This window comes from Lipotes vexillifer, unplaced genomic scaffold (assembly GCF_000442215.2).
Source record: "Lipotes vexillifer unplaced genomic scaffold, Lipotes_vexillifer_v1.1 scaffold518, whole genome shotgun sequence".
Taxonomy (NCBI): domain Eukaryota; kingdom Metazoa; phylum Chordata; class Mammalia; order Artiodactyla; family Lipotidae; genus Lipotes; species Lipotes vexillifer.
This window is the reverse complement of record NW_006780945.1, coordinates 2,935,219-2,946,529: the sequence shown is the minus strand read 5'-3', so window position 1 is coordinate 2,946,529 and position 11,311 is coordinate 2,935,219. Positions and strand designations below refer to the sequence as shown.

The 11,311-nt window shown below is 52.0% G+C and overlaps 1 protein-coding gene across 1 annotated transcript in view; it reads right to left on the bottom strand.

Annotated features, from left to right (window-relative positions):
- Nucleotides 1–10,935, bottom strand: part of CPSF4L (cleavage and polyadenylation specific factor 4 like) — a 17,193-nt gene extending 6,258 nt beyond the window's left edge. Inside the window, 5 exon segments of the mRNA XM_007454391.1 lie at nt 1,635–1,728; nt 2,603–2,698; nt 7,482–7,634; nt 10,260–10,310; nt 10,833–10,935. Of these exon segments, the coding sequence (XP_007454453.1) occupies nt 1,635–1,728; nt 2,603–2,698; nt 7,482–7,634; nt 10,260–10,310; nt 10,833–10,935 (497 nt within the window).
- Nucleotides 10,936–11,311: the final 376 nt, after the last annotated feature.

The window sequence follows — 11,311 nt, the reverse complement described above, 5'->3', positions numbered from 1 at the left end:
ACTCTTTCCGGGAAGGGGGCTTGTGAGGTTCCCAGGCAGAAGCAGGAGGTGCCGAACCCACTGGCCGGATGACAAGCTGCAGAGAAAGTGAAGCCAAGAGGAAACATTATAGATACTCCCTGTGTACAAAGAGGGCAGGGACTCCAGCCAGGCGTTCAGACTGAAACCAGGTTGTGAAATGCCTTTATTTACACCTTAATTGCCGAAAGCATACCTTTTGATGGACGTTGGAAATGGGCTTGTGAATTCCCCAGTGTTGACGATCGCTCCCCACCCGCTGTCAGCGATCCCACTGGGAACCAGCCGGGGTCGCCCTCCTCCTGTGCCAGTGCCATCCCAGCCTAGGGCTGTGTACAGAACCCCTAATTAACAAGAGCTCGGCTGCTCCCCCCAGCGTTCGTGCTCCCTCTTTGGCCTCTGTCAGACTACTGGCAGGCCAGCATGCAGACATCCCCACAGGGACCAGCAAGCTTTTTCTGCAGGAGCCCAAACAGTAAATATTTTCAACTTTGCGGGCCATCTGGTCTCTGTTGGAGTTAACTCAACTCTGCCATCGTAAGCATGAGAACAGTCAGAGACAGTATGTAAATGATGAGCTTGGCCCTGTTCCAGTGAAACTATGAGCACTGGAATTTTCATTTCCACACATCGCAAAACGTTACTTTGGATTTTTTTGTCACCACCTTTAAAAAGTCATTTTTAGGTCCCAGGCTGTACAGAAACAGGCAAAAGGCCAGATTTGACCCCACAGTCTGTGGCTTGCTGATCCGGGGATGGAGGCTCTCGTATCAAGACTTGATATCAGTGGGAGGCAGATCTGTTCCCATAGGGACCAGCCACAACCAGGATGGCCCTGATTCAGAACAACTCTAGACCACAAGTCCTCAGCTAGACCCCAGGTTCCTGAATAAAAACCACACCTGTGTTCTGCAGCTAAGGAGAAGGAAAGCCTCGGGGGCCGAGAAGCTCTGCCTGAAGCAGAGACGATGGAGGTCCGAGGGGGTCTGGGAGGAGTGACCCCGTATGTGTGCCTTTCCCAGGATCCGGGGAGCAGATGGTGTGAGAGTGAGGGCATCTGGGAAGAGTGCAGGGCTGGGGAGCAAGGGTTCCCCAGGGAACCGTGCAGTAAAGGAGTGAGCCACATCTGCCCCCCTCCTACCTGCACTCACCTTCAGGTAACTTGGGTTGAATGAAAGATTCATCTTGGGGCTGAGGGAGGCATGGAGAGACATAGTTACAGCCGGGCTCTAGGCACCGCCCAAACTCACTGCTCATTAACATGTCCTGCACCAGCCTGACGCAGGTTTCCTGTTCTCAGAGCCCCACAGGGAAGGAGCTGGCACCCCAGCTAGGGAGACTTGCAGAGGTTGGGGGTGGTGGGTAGGTGCTGAATGTCTCTACTCCTGTTTCTAAGAGCTATACACCCATCCCCAGCAATGGATAGGCGCTAACAGGATGGGTTAGAGTTCAGTGCAGCCGACAGCACCAGGAGGGGTGGGCGTAGGGTAAGCGAGAACACCGTGGGTAGGTGCTCGCCGGACACTTCACTCGCCACCTCAGGCCAGTGAAGGTACAGAAGGATCTAGGTCTAGAAGCCAAAGAGTGGGTCCAGCACTCGGGGGAGTCACACTTACTGTGCAAATTGGCATTTGGGTCCCTCAGGGCAGAAGCCAGCTGAGTAGTTAATACACATTATTCTGCGGACGTGGCGATATTTACACAGGGGACCTGCTGGGCAAAGAGAAAACAGCTAGAAGGATCTTCTTTAGCTAGTGGGGGAAACACACATGTCAAAGCTTACCGGCAAGGGGAAGCACCAACTTCCCAGCCACATGACTGAGATGGGAAAGGGCACCTCAGAATGTGTGGGAGTAGGTGTCAGCTGGCCAGGCCTGAAACAGTAGCGTCAGAAGTGTCCCTAACACGCTGTCTTGGAGGACTTCCATGGATGTGGGCTGTAACATGCTTTTACTTATTTAGCTGTAGCAGGTTTGGCTGAGCAAAGGCCAACCAATCACACATCTTACTAATCCTCCTTCAGCCTCCCTCCCCTAAAATCCTCCCCGAACCAGGGCTGCCAGGAGCTCAGTAAGAACAACACACCCAGATACCGGAAAAGAAAGGACGGCGGTGCTCAGAGCACGGACACTCCAACCGGGGCCCTGCCTCCGAACTTTGGCCAGATAGGGACAGTGAAATGTATTTACGTGACACCCCGATGGGAAGGAACAGAGAAATGTCTCCTATGGGTCCGACCCGATGTGCAGGGCAGCCCAAGGGGTCCTACTTCCACCCGGCCCAACAGCCCTCAGGGGAGCTGGTCCCCTTCTCATATTTGTTCAAGGTTACACAGTCAATACATTCTGAAGCCATTGGGATTTGAACCGCAGTGAGCCTGCTCCAAGAAGCCCACCATGTACTGCAGAGGGTTTCCACTGCAGGGAGGCTGGGGGGAGCTACAGAGAGGCCTGCTGTGGGATTTCAACCTGGGGCAGACCTCCACAGGCCGCATCAGGAATGTGCATCCTTCCCCTGCCGGGAGACTCCCCCCAAGTCCTGCTCCCCCATGTCCCCTAGAGCCCCCTTTCTGTCAGGGCCTCACTGTCCTCGCAGAAACCTTGGTCATACCACGGACAGTCCCGGGTCTTGAAGGCCGGCTTCACATGGAGAAAGGGACATTCCTTGTTGCTGCAGTCACCTGAAAATCCCAGAGTTCTTTGTGCATAAGTGGGTTCATGTTTGCAGTCACTTGCGCCCTCCCGGAACGAGACTGACCCTCTGCCCCTTGCATATAAGCCACTCCTTTGCCTTCTGGTGGTCAGCAGCTTTTTGAGGACAGCAAGATATTTCTAAACCCTCCTGCAACCTAAGAAAGGCGGATCGCAATCATACTGGCTAAGCGGGACTTGGGTGTGAATACACACATCTGCAAGAGTTGGGGCAGGGCCAGATATCCAGAGGTATTCAGAGGCTACTTGGGAGGAGGGAACGAGGAGAGATGGGGAAGGGGAGACCCAGAGACAGCAGCTTAAGGTCCGGGAAGGCATAGACGCTGCGTGAAGGTGTTGCCGTGCACGTGGTTAAAGCTTCATCTCTATGATGAAACCTACATGGCTTCCAGAGTAAAGGGGTGCAGTTCTTTCTTGGGGAAATGCCAAGAAGAGCAGAGCCCTGCTTCAAAGCTGGCACAGGGATTAAGGTAAATGCAACACCGAGGGACACCTGTAGTTTCGCAAAGCCTGTGCCGTAATCTGTCCGTGGATTAGACCAAGACCCCGGGCTCCTAGGAGGAGCCAGCCCTGTTTGCATAGACCACAGGAGTTAGGGAGGGAGTCTAAGCACTCTTAGCTTCCCCTTAGGGACCCAGGGGCTCTGAAGGAACCAAGGGGGAAGATTCAGCCCCGTTTTCACCTCATTCAAGTAGAGAATTGGTGAGTGTTTCCAATCTCATCCTCCTTAAAAGCCTACAACTTAACAATGAAAGATCAGAAGGAGAAATTAAGGGAACAATCCCATTTACCATCACATCAAAAAGAATAAAATACCTAGGAATAAACCTGCCTAAGGAGGCAAAAGACCTGTACTCTGAAAACTATAAGACGCTGATGAAAGAAATTGAAGATGACACAAAAAGATGGAAAGATTTACTGTGTTCTTGGATTGGAGCAAATCAATATTATCAAAATGACTGTACTACCCGAGGCAATCTACAGAGTCAGCGCAATCCCTATCAAATTACCAATGGCATTTTTCACAGATCTAGAACAAAAAAAATTTTTTTTAATTTGTGTGGAAACACAAGAGATCCCAAATAGTCAAAGCAATCTTGAGAAAGAAAAATGGAACTGGAAGAATCAGGTTCCCTGACTTCAGACTATACTATAACGCCACAGTCATCAAAACTATGGTACTGGCACAAAAACAGAAATATAGATGAATGGAACAGGATAGATAAGCCCAGAAAGAAAGCCACACACCTATGGTCAATTAATCTATGACAAAGGAGGCAAGAATAAACAATGGAGGAAAGATAGTCTCTTTTCAATAAGTGGTGCTGGGAAAACTGGACAGCTACATGTAAAAGAATGAAATTAGAACATTCTCTAACACCATACACAAAAATAAACTCAGAATGGATTAAAGACCTAAATGAAGACCAGATACTATAAAACTCCTAGAGGAAAACATAGAACACACTTTGACATAAATCACAGCAGTATCTTTTTGGACCCTTCTCCTAGAGTAATGGAAATAAAAACAAAAATACACAAATGGGACTTAATTAAACTTAAAGGTTTTTCACAGCAAAGCAAACCATAAACAAGACGAAAAGACAACCCTCAGAATGGGAGAAAATATTTGCAAATGATGCGGCCAACAAGGGATTAATCTCCAAAATATACAAACAGCCCATACAGCTCAATATCCAAAAAACAAACAACCCAATCCAAAAATGGGCAGAAGACCTAAATAGACATTTCTCCAAAGAACACATACAGATGGCCATTAGGCACATGAAAAGATGCTCAACATCACTAATTAAATCACTAATTTGCATCACTAAATGCAAATCAGAACTACAGTGAGGTATCACCGCACACTGGCCAGAATGGCCATCATCAAGGTCTACAAATAATAAATGCTGGAGAGGGTGTGGAGGAAAGGGAACCCTCGTGCACTGTTAGTGGGAGTGTAAATTGGTGCAGCCACTATGGAGAACAGGTTCCTCAAAAAACTAAAAATAGAGTTATCATATGATCCAGCAATCCAACTCCTGGGCATATATCTGGAGAAAACTATAATTCGAAAAGATACATGCACCCCTATGCTCATAGCAGCACTATTCACAGTATCCAAGACAGGAAAGCAACCCAAATGTCCACTGACAGATGAATGGATAAAGAAGATGTGGTACATACATACCGTGGACTATTACTCAGCCATAAAAAAAGAATGAAATAATGCCATTTGCAGCAACATAGATGGACCTAGAGATGATCATACTAGGTGAAGTAAGTCAGAAAGAGAAAGACAAATACCATATGATATCACTTGTATGTGGAATCTAAAGAAAAAAAAAACGACAAATGAACTTATTTATAAAACAGCAATAGATGCACAGACAGAGAAAACAAATTTATGGTTACCAAAGGGGGAAGAGGGAACGGATAAATTAGGACTTTGAGATTAGCAGATACACACTACTATATGTTAGATAGGTAAACAACAAGGACCTACTATATAGCACAGGGAACTCTATGCAATATTTTGTAATAACCTATAATGGAAGAGTCTGAAAAAATAATATATATATATTATAGAATATATAGAGAGAACTGAATCACTTTGCTGTGCACCTGAAACTAACACAACATTGTAGATCAACTAAACTTCAATACGATAGTTAATTAATTAATTAAAGCCTACAACTTAGCGCTTTTCAGAGCCAAAAGGAACGCCACAGTGTCAATTCCACTGGTTTCCAAGCAGCTCCAAAGAGATCTATTTTTTACATTGGGCTTGTGCAAAGCAAGGTTGCACCTGAAGCTTCAAGAGTACCACTCCTTCCCCAGAGTTTCGACCCCACTCTTACCCAGTTCTCTCATTTCACAAACGAGGACACCAGGGCTCAAAGAGGAGAAACGTGTCCATTTTCACCCGCTTCCTCATATTGACCAAGGGTTTTCTTCCGGCTGTGGGCGCGCAGCTCTCGGTACAGTGCTAACTCTGGGCTCCATCCTTCTGAGGAATGGAACTGACGTCCCCCCCAGGGGCTGGTGAACATGGGACAGAAGGAGACTGTAGGAAGTCCTCTGTGCACGGGGGTGGCTTTTCCACCCTGGCCTGGGGGCCGGCTGTGCATCCCTCTCTCGGCCAGCAGGTGGCACCGCACCCCACCCGCCCGTCTGCCTGTCAGAGCCCCCTGCCCAAGGTACCTTTGGGACGAGCACATCCCAGAGCAGAACCAAAGCCCCGGGGCTTCCTAGCTTCTTTCAATTGCCCTTTCCCACTCCTACATCTCCCCAACAATATTTTTTAAGTAAAACGATTTACTTCCAATGAGAACTGTAATTATGCTTTGATATTAGAAAAGGTATTCATTCATTTGCTCCAAGGACAAAAAAACACGGGTTACCTCTGGTAACCACCAGTGTATACGTCCGCCCTCACAGTAGGGATTATTTGAGAGCAGAGCGGACCTAGTTCTGTTCCCGTATCCATGCCCAGCAAGTCCCCAATCCCCAAAAGAAAGCCAACCAAGGTTTTTGAAAGAATAAAGTGGCATTTTAAATTAAGAGCTTTTTAGGTGACGCGACCAAAGGGGACCAGGCTTCATATACACTTTGTCCTTTCTTACAAGGGACACATGCGGTCAACCCTCATGAATTGCCACCGCCAGGTCTCAAGTCCGAGGAGCAGGCAGGAAACAGAATCTGAGCCTGGGGGAAGCTCTTACTGACCTTGGGGGGTGGGGTACCTTCTTCCTGGATACCCAGGAATGCCCCCCCCCATGGACACTAATGAGGAGCAGCTGCCCACAGCCCCCCGAAGTTTCAAAGCCAAGCCGCCTCGGTCAGAGGTGTCCCGGGAGTCTGGCCCAGCTCTCGTCCCTCCAAGTCCCTCCAAGTCCCTCCAAGTCCCTCTTTGGAATACAGTTTGAAAACTACTAGACTAGATCATCCTTAAGGCTCCTTCCAGCTCTGAAAAGCACTGAACTGTAAAAGTTTATGGAGAAAGATAAGACCTGAAACACATGCACAGATCCCGTTCTTAAACCGGCAGTGGCTTCCCCCTAGGTAGCCCCTCAGATGACAAAAGACTTGAGTCAGAGGGGGGTGACATGCGGGTCCAGACCTGACCACACAAGGTCATTTCAGGGGCCAAACTTCTGAAGCTCGAGATCTCCCGTTTACAGTGACTTTCTATTACCAATCAGTGATGCCAGTTTTCCATTTACCGAAGCGATGTAACGTTTTCTTCTAAAAGAGGAGTTAAAAATAGCAAAGACGGTCGAAAGAGGAGGCGCTGGTGCGCGTCGATGGGGCAGGTGCTTTGTGGAGACCTGGAGCACCGTGAAAGTGCCTGCTGTTTGGGAAACACTGGCTCCGACCCACCCCAGCCCATCCCGGGGCTTGAGAGAGGGCCTGTTCAAGGCTCGTTTCCAGACAGCCCGTCTGGGTGCGTGACTAGCCAGGAGTGGACCAGGGAGGGCAACAATTCAGCCTTTGATTCCAGCCCTCTCCCTCCCCTGGCGGGACCGGCTGCGTGTGCCTGAGCCTGCTGGGGCAGTGAAGCAGGGCTCAGAGGACAGTTCCAATTTTTCTAGGGGGTTGGAGAAGCAGGGCCCCCGCGGCCTGGTCTGCCAACCTGGGACACGCGAGGCCTCCTTTGGGGGCCCCTCCCCGACTTCATGCCATCCCTCGGCCCCCACTGCTACCCCCCGGGGTGGGGGGCGGGCACCAGGAAGGGGCATTACCGACCGAACTTGGAGTAGAAATAGCATACGGGCATCCTGGTGACGTCGTACTGGTGCAGGAACTTGCACTGGTCGCCCTTCTTGCACAGCCCCCGGAGCCAGTGCTTACACACCACCATCTACTCCCCTCGGTCGTGCCGGAAGGGGCACAGCTTCCCTGGGGACACCAGAGCACCCAGCTGGGGGTCCCCGCTCGCCTAGAGCCTGAGCCCAGCTCACCCCTGGAAGGAAGCCCCACCGCCCCTTCCCCTGGAGCCTGGGGGAGGCTAGAATTGGGGGCCAGACACGGCTTAAAACACAGCTTCAGGGCTTCCCTGGTGGCGCAGTGCTTGAGAGTCCGCCTGCCAATGCAGGAGACGCGGGTTCGTGCCCCGTTTCGGGAAGATCCCACATGCCGCGGAGCGGCTGGGCCCGTGAGCCATGGCCGCTGAGCCTGCGCGTCCGGAGCCTGTGCTCCGCAAATGGGAGAGGCCACAACAGTGAGAGGCCCGCATAACGCAAGGAAAAAAAAAAAAAAAAAAAAAAAACACAGCTTCAAAGCCCTCTCTGCCTGGCATGGTGCCCCGGCCCTTCTCGAACCCTGGGGAGCCCCCAGGCTGTCAGGACACCTTGTGCAGCACCTTCCACACCCCTCCCCTCCAGCCTGACGGGGTGCTCCTACCAGACAGCAGAGCCCTGGTTTCCAGCCCTGGCCCCCCGAGCCGCCACCCATCCTAGCAAGGTGCCAGCACAAAGTAAGGCTCATAAAGGACCTGTTGAATTCACGTCTTAAAAAACCAAATGGGGCTCCCCTGGTGGCGCAGTGGTTGAGAGTCCGCCTGCCGATGCAGGGCACGCGGGTTCGTGCCCCGGTCCGGGAAGGCCCCACATGCCGCGGAGCGGCTGGGCCCGTGAGCCATGGCCGCTGAGCCTGCGCGTCCGGAGCCCGTGCTGCGCAACGGGAGAGGCCGCGACAGCGAGAGGCCCGCGTACCGCAAAAAAAAAAACAAAACCAAATGTTCTGTTTCCTGATTCCAGAGATCTAACATGGTGACGTAGGAGCCAGCTTGGTAACAGTTCAGAAGGAACTGGAAATGCTACATTTCACACTTTGTCATCTTCACTCAGGTGGTCTTGCTGTCGGCAGGAAGGACACCCCTCGGTTTCTTAGCAGGACCCGTCTCGTGCTTGGCCACCTCTCCGATAGAATTTGTGGGGTGCTGGGGAGGTGCTCTTCTTAAATAGCCTTACCCTCCAGCCCTGGCCATTGGCTTACCTGGGTCTGACCTTCCAGACCTAAGAACAGTTTTATTTCTTTGCAAGAGGGTATCTCTGTGAACCACTGTTCTAGAGACTGGATGGACCAAGCTGAGGAGACAGGACCCCAGGAGGCATCACTAGTCCTGGCTTCACAAAGCCTGGAGTGACCGACAAGCTCATTTCCCTCCTCACCCCATCGGCCAGGGCTGCCCCAAACACGGATGAGGCATGTGGCAAAAATGGCCCCAGGTCCCCCCTGTGCCTGGGCCCCTCCTGGCCTCCCAGCTTCCCAAGAACAAAATCACTTGGATCCCAAAAGCAGGTCCTAAACTCATTCAGAGTTTCTTAACCTGGATCTCTAGGGGGGACTGGAGACCCCCAAATTGGAGGCAAGACTTCTGGGGGCAACTGGGGGAAGAGCCCGTGAGTGGTTCAGGAGCCAGAAGAAAAGCTGAGAGCCGCTGCTTTTCAGTCAGGTACCCCACACCCCCCGAAGCGCTGCTTTTGGGGAGAAGGGTTTGGAAGAGCAGTTTTTCCGTTTTGTTTTGTTTTTTTTGGCCACGCCGCGTGGCATGAGGGATCTTAGCTCCCCGACCAGGAATCAAACCCACGCCCCCTGCGTTGGGAGCTTGGAGTCTTAACCACTGGACCGCCAGGGAAGTCCCCACGGAAGAGCATATTGTCGAGCCACGTTGGGATGGGGGAGAAATAAGGATGCTTGTCGTAGCATCTCAGAGACTGTGGCCAGAGCTTTCTTAGGACACAAGAAATGGATGCAGGGACTTCCTGGTGGTGCAGTGGTTAAGAATCCACCTGCCAATGCGGGGAACACGGGTTCGAGCCCTGGTCAGGGAAGATCCCACATGCCGTGGAGCAACTAAGCCTGTGCACCACAACTACTGATCCTGCGCTCTAGAGCCCGCGAGCCACAACTACTGAAGCCCGCATGCCTAGAGCCCGTGCTCCGCAACAAGAGAAGCCACCAAAATGAGACGCCCGCACACCGCAACAAAGAGTAGCCCCCGCTCGCCACAACTAGAGAAAACCTGCGTGCAGCAACGAAGACCCAACGCAGCCAAAAATAAATAAATAAAATTAAAAAAAAAAAAAGGAAATGGATGGAACGGCTGAGCAGGTCCCAAATTAATTCGGAGGACAAGAGTAGGGGGAAGGAAAGCACTCCCCCGGCTGGGGGAAAATAAGTCGGAGGCCTCCTGGGAGCACACAGCTGACACCCACAAACAATCCCACCTCCAGCAAGGCGGAAAGAACAGAATGTCTCCTTCAGGGCAGCCCTGCCTGCCCTAATCAGTGCTAGTGAGTCAGGGAAATGCTAGGGGGGTGGGGGGGAAGGTAGGCTTCTGGATGGAGCCCCTAACTTGCCCTTTGCCTACTTTTTATAAGACTAAAATTTTGCCCCGGCCCACCTTCCCCTCCCCAGGTGCAAATCCAACACCCTATTCCAGGCCAAGCTGAACCCCGTGTGGACCAGACAGCCCCCGCTGCCACCCACCCCCGACCCCAGCCCCACCTGCTGACCCACCTTTCTCGCAGAGCCCTTTAGCAAAGAAGTTGCACACAGCTGAGCCGGACTCTGGAAGGAGAAGGCGGCAAAGGAGGCGGGTAGCTTCTCCAGAGGCTGTGGCTGTCAAAGGGCCCTCACCCCTCCAGCAGCAAGTCTCCCTTCTACCCCCCAAGGCTTGGGCCTGGGGGTCCTCAAGTCCTGGCCCTTGGGATGCCGGCCTCAGGAACCAGCCTTCAGCCTCCACACCTAAGCCCCCCTAACTCTGAAACGGAGGTGCTGGAAGGGCCCAAGGCCAGCCTGGGAGCTCTGGAGTCCCAACTTCTTTCAATTTACCTCTCTTGGGTCTGCTTGCCCGGAAGCCAGCCCCATTTTTTTTTTTTTTTTTTTTTTGAGAATAAGTCATATAATTCTTGTTTATTGCTGCATCTTTAATTCTTGGAAGGAGTTAAGTGGGCCTGGTATATTGAATGTTTCTGAGATGAGAAAGAAGGTTGTCCCTTGGTTGATAATATAGTATGTCTACTATGGCAGGGGGGGGGGGGGGGGGGGGGGAGGGCGGGGGGTGGCGGCCGGGTCCCAGTCCTCACTCACTGTCCATGCCCTGGAAAGGCAGGAGTCCAGTGCCCTTCTGCATCTCTACATCCTTCTCGAAGGTGAAGGTGATCTGCTCCAGCCCTGCAATGACCTCCTGCATCCTCTCCTGCCGGGGCTACTAAAAGTTGCTCAAGCCGCCCGCAGATGGGCCTAATATAGCTCATCAGAGGCCCTTAAGGAGCCAGGCTCTGATGCGGAACCCCATCTCCCCGGCTGACTGCCGAGCTATACTCCCCAGGCACAGCTAGACAGGCGTTACCTGATGCAGGTGCAGACGCCCCAGGGCCCCAGTCCCCTACACCTGGACCTAAGTCCCACTCTCAATGCGCGCTGCTGGGGAAGGATGAGCAAAGCCCCACACGCTGCTTAGCTCTACATGTTACCAAAGACGCCCATGCAGACGTTACCAAGCCCGTGTTCGTACTTTGTGTTTGTGTGTGTGTGTGTGTGTGTGTGTGTGTGTGTGTGTGTGTGTG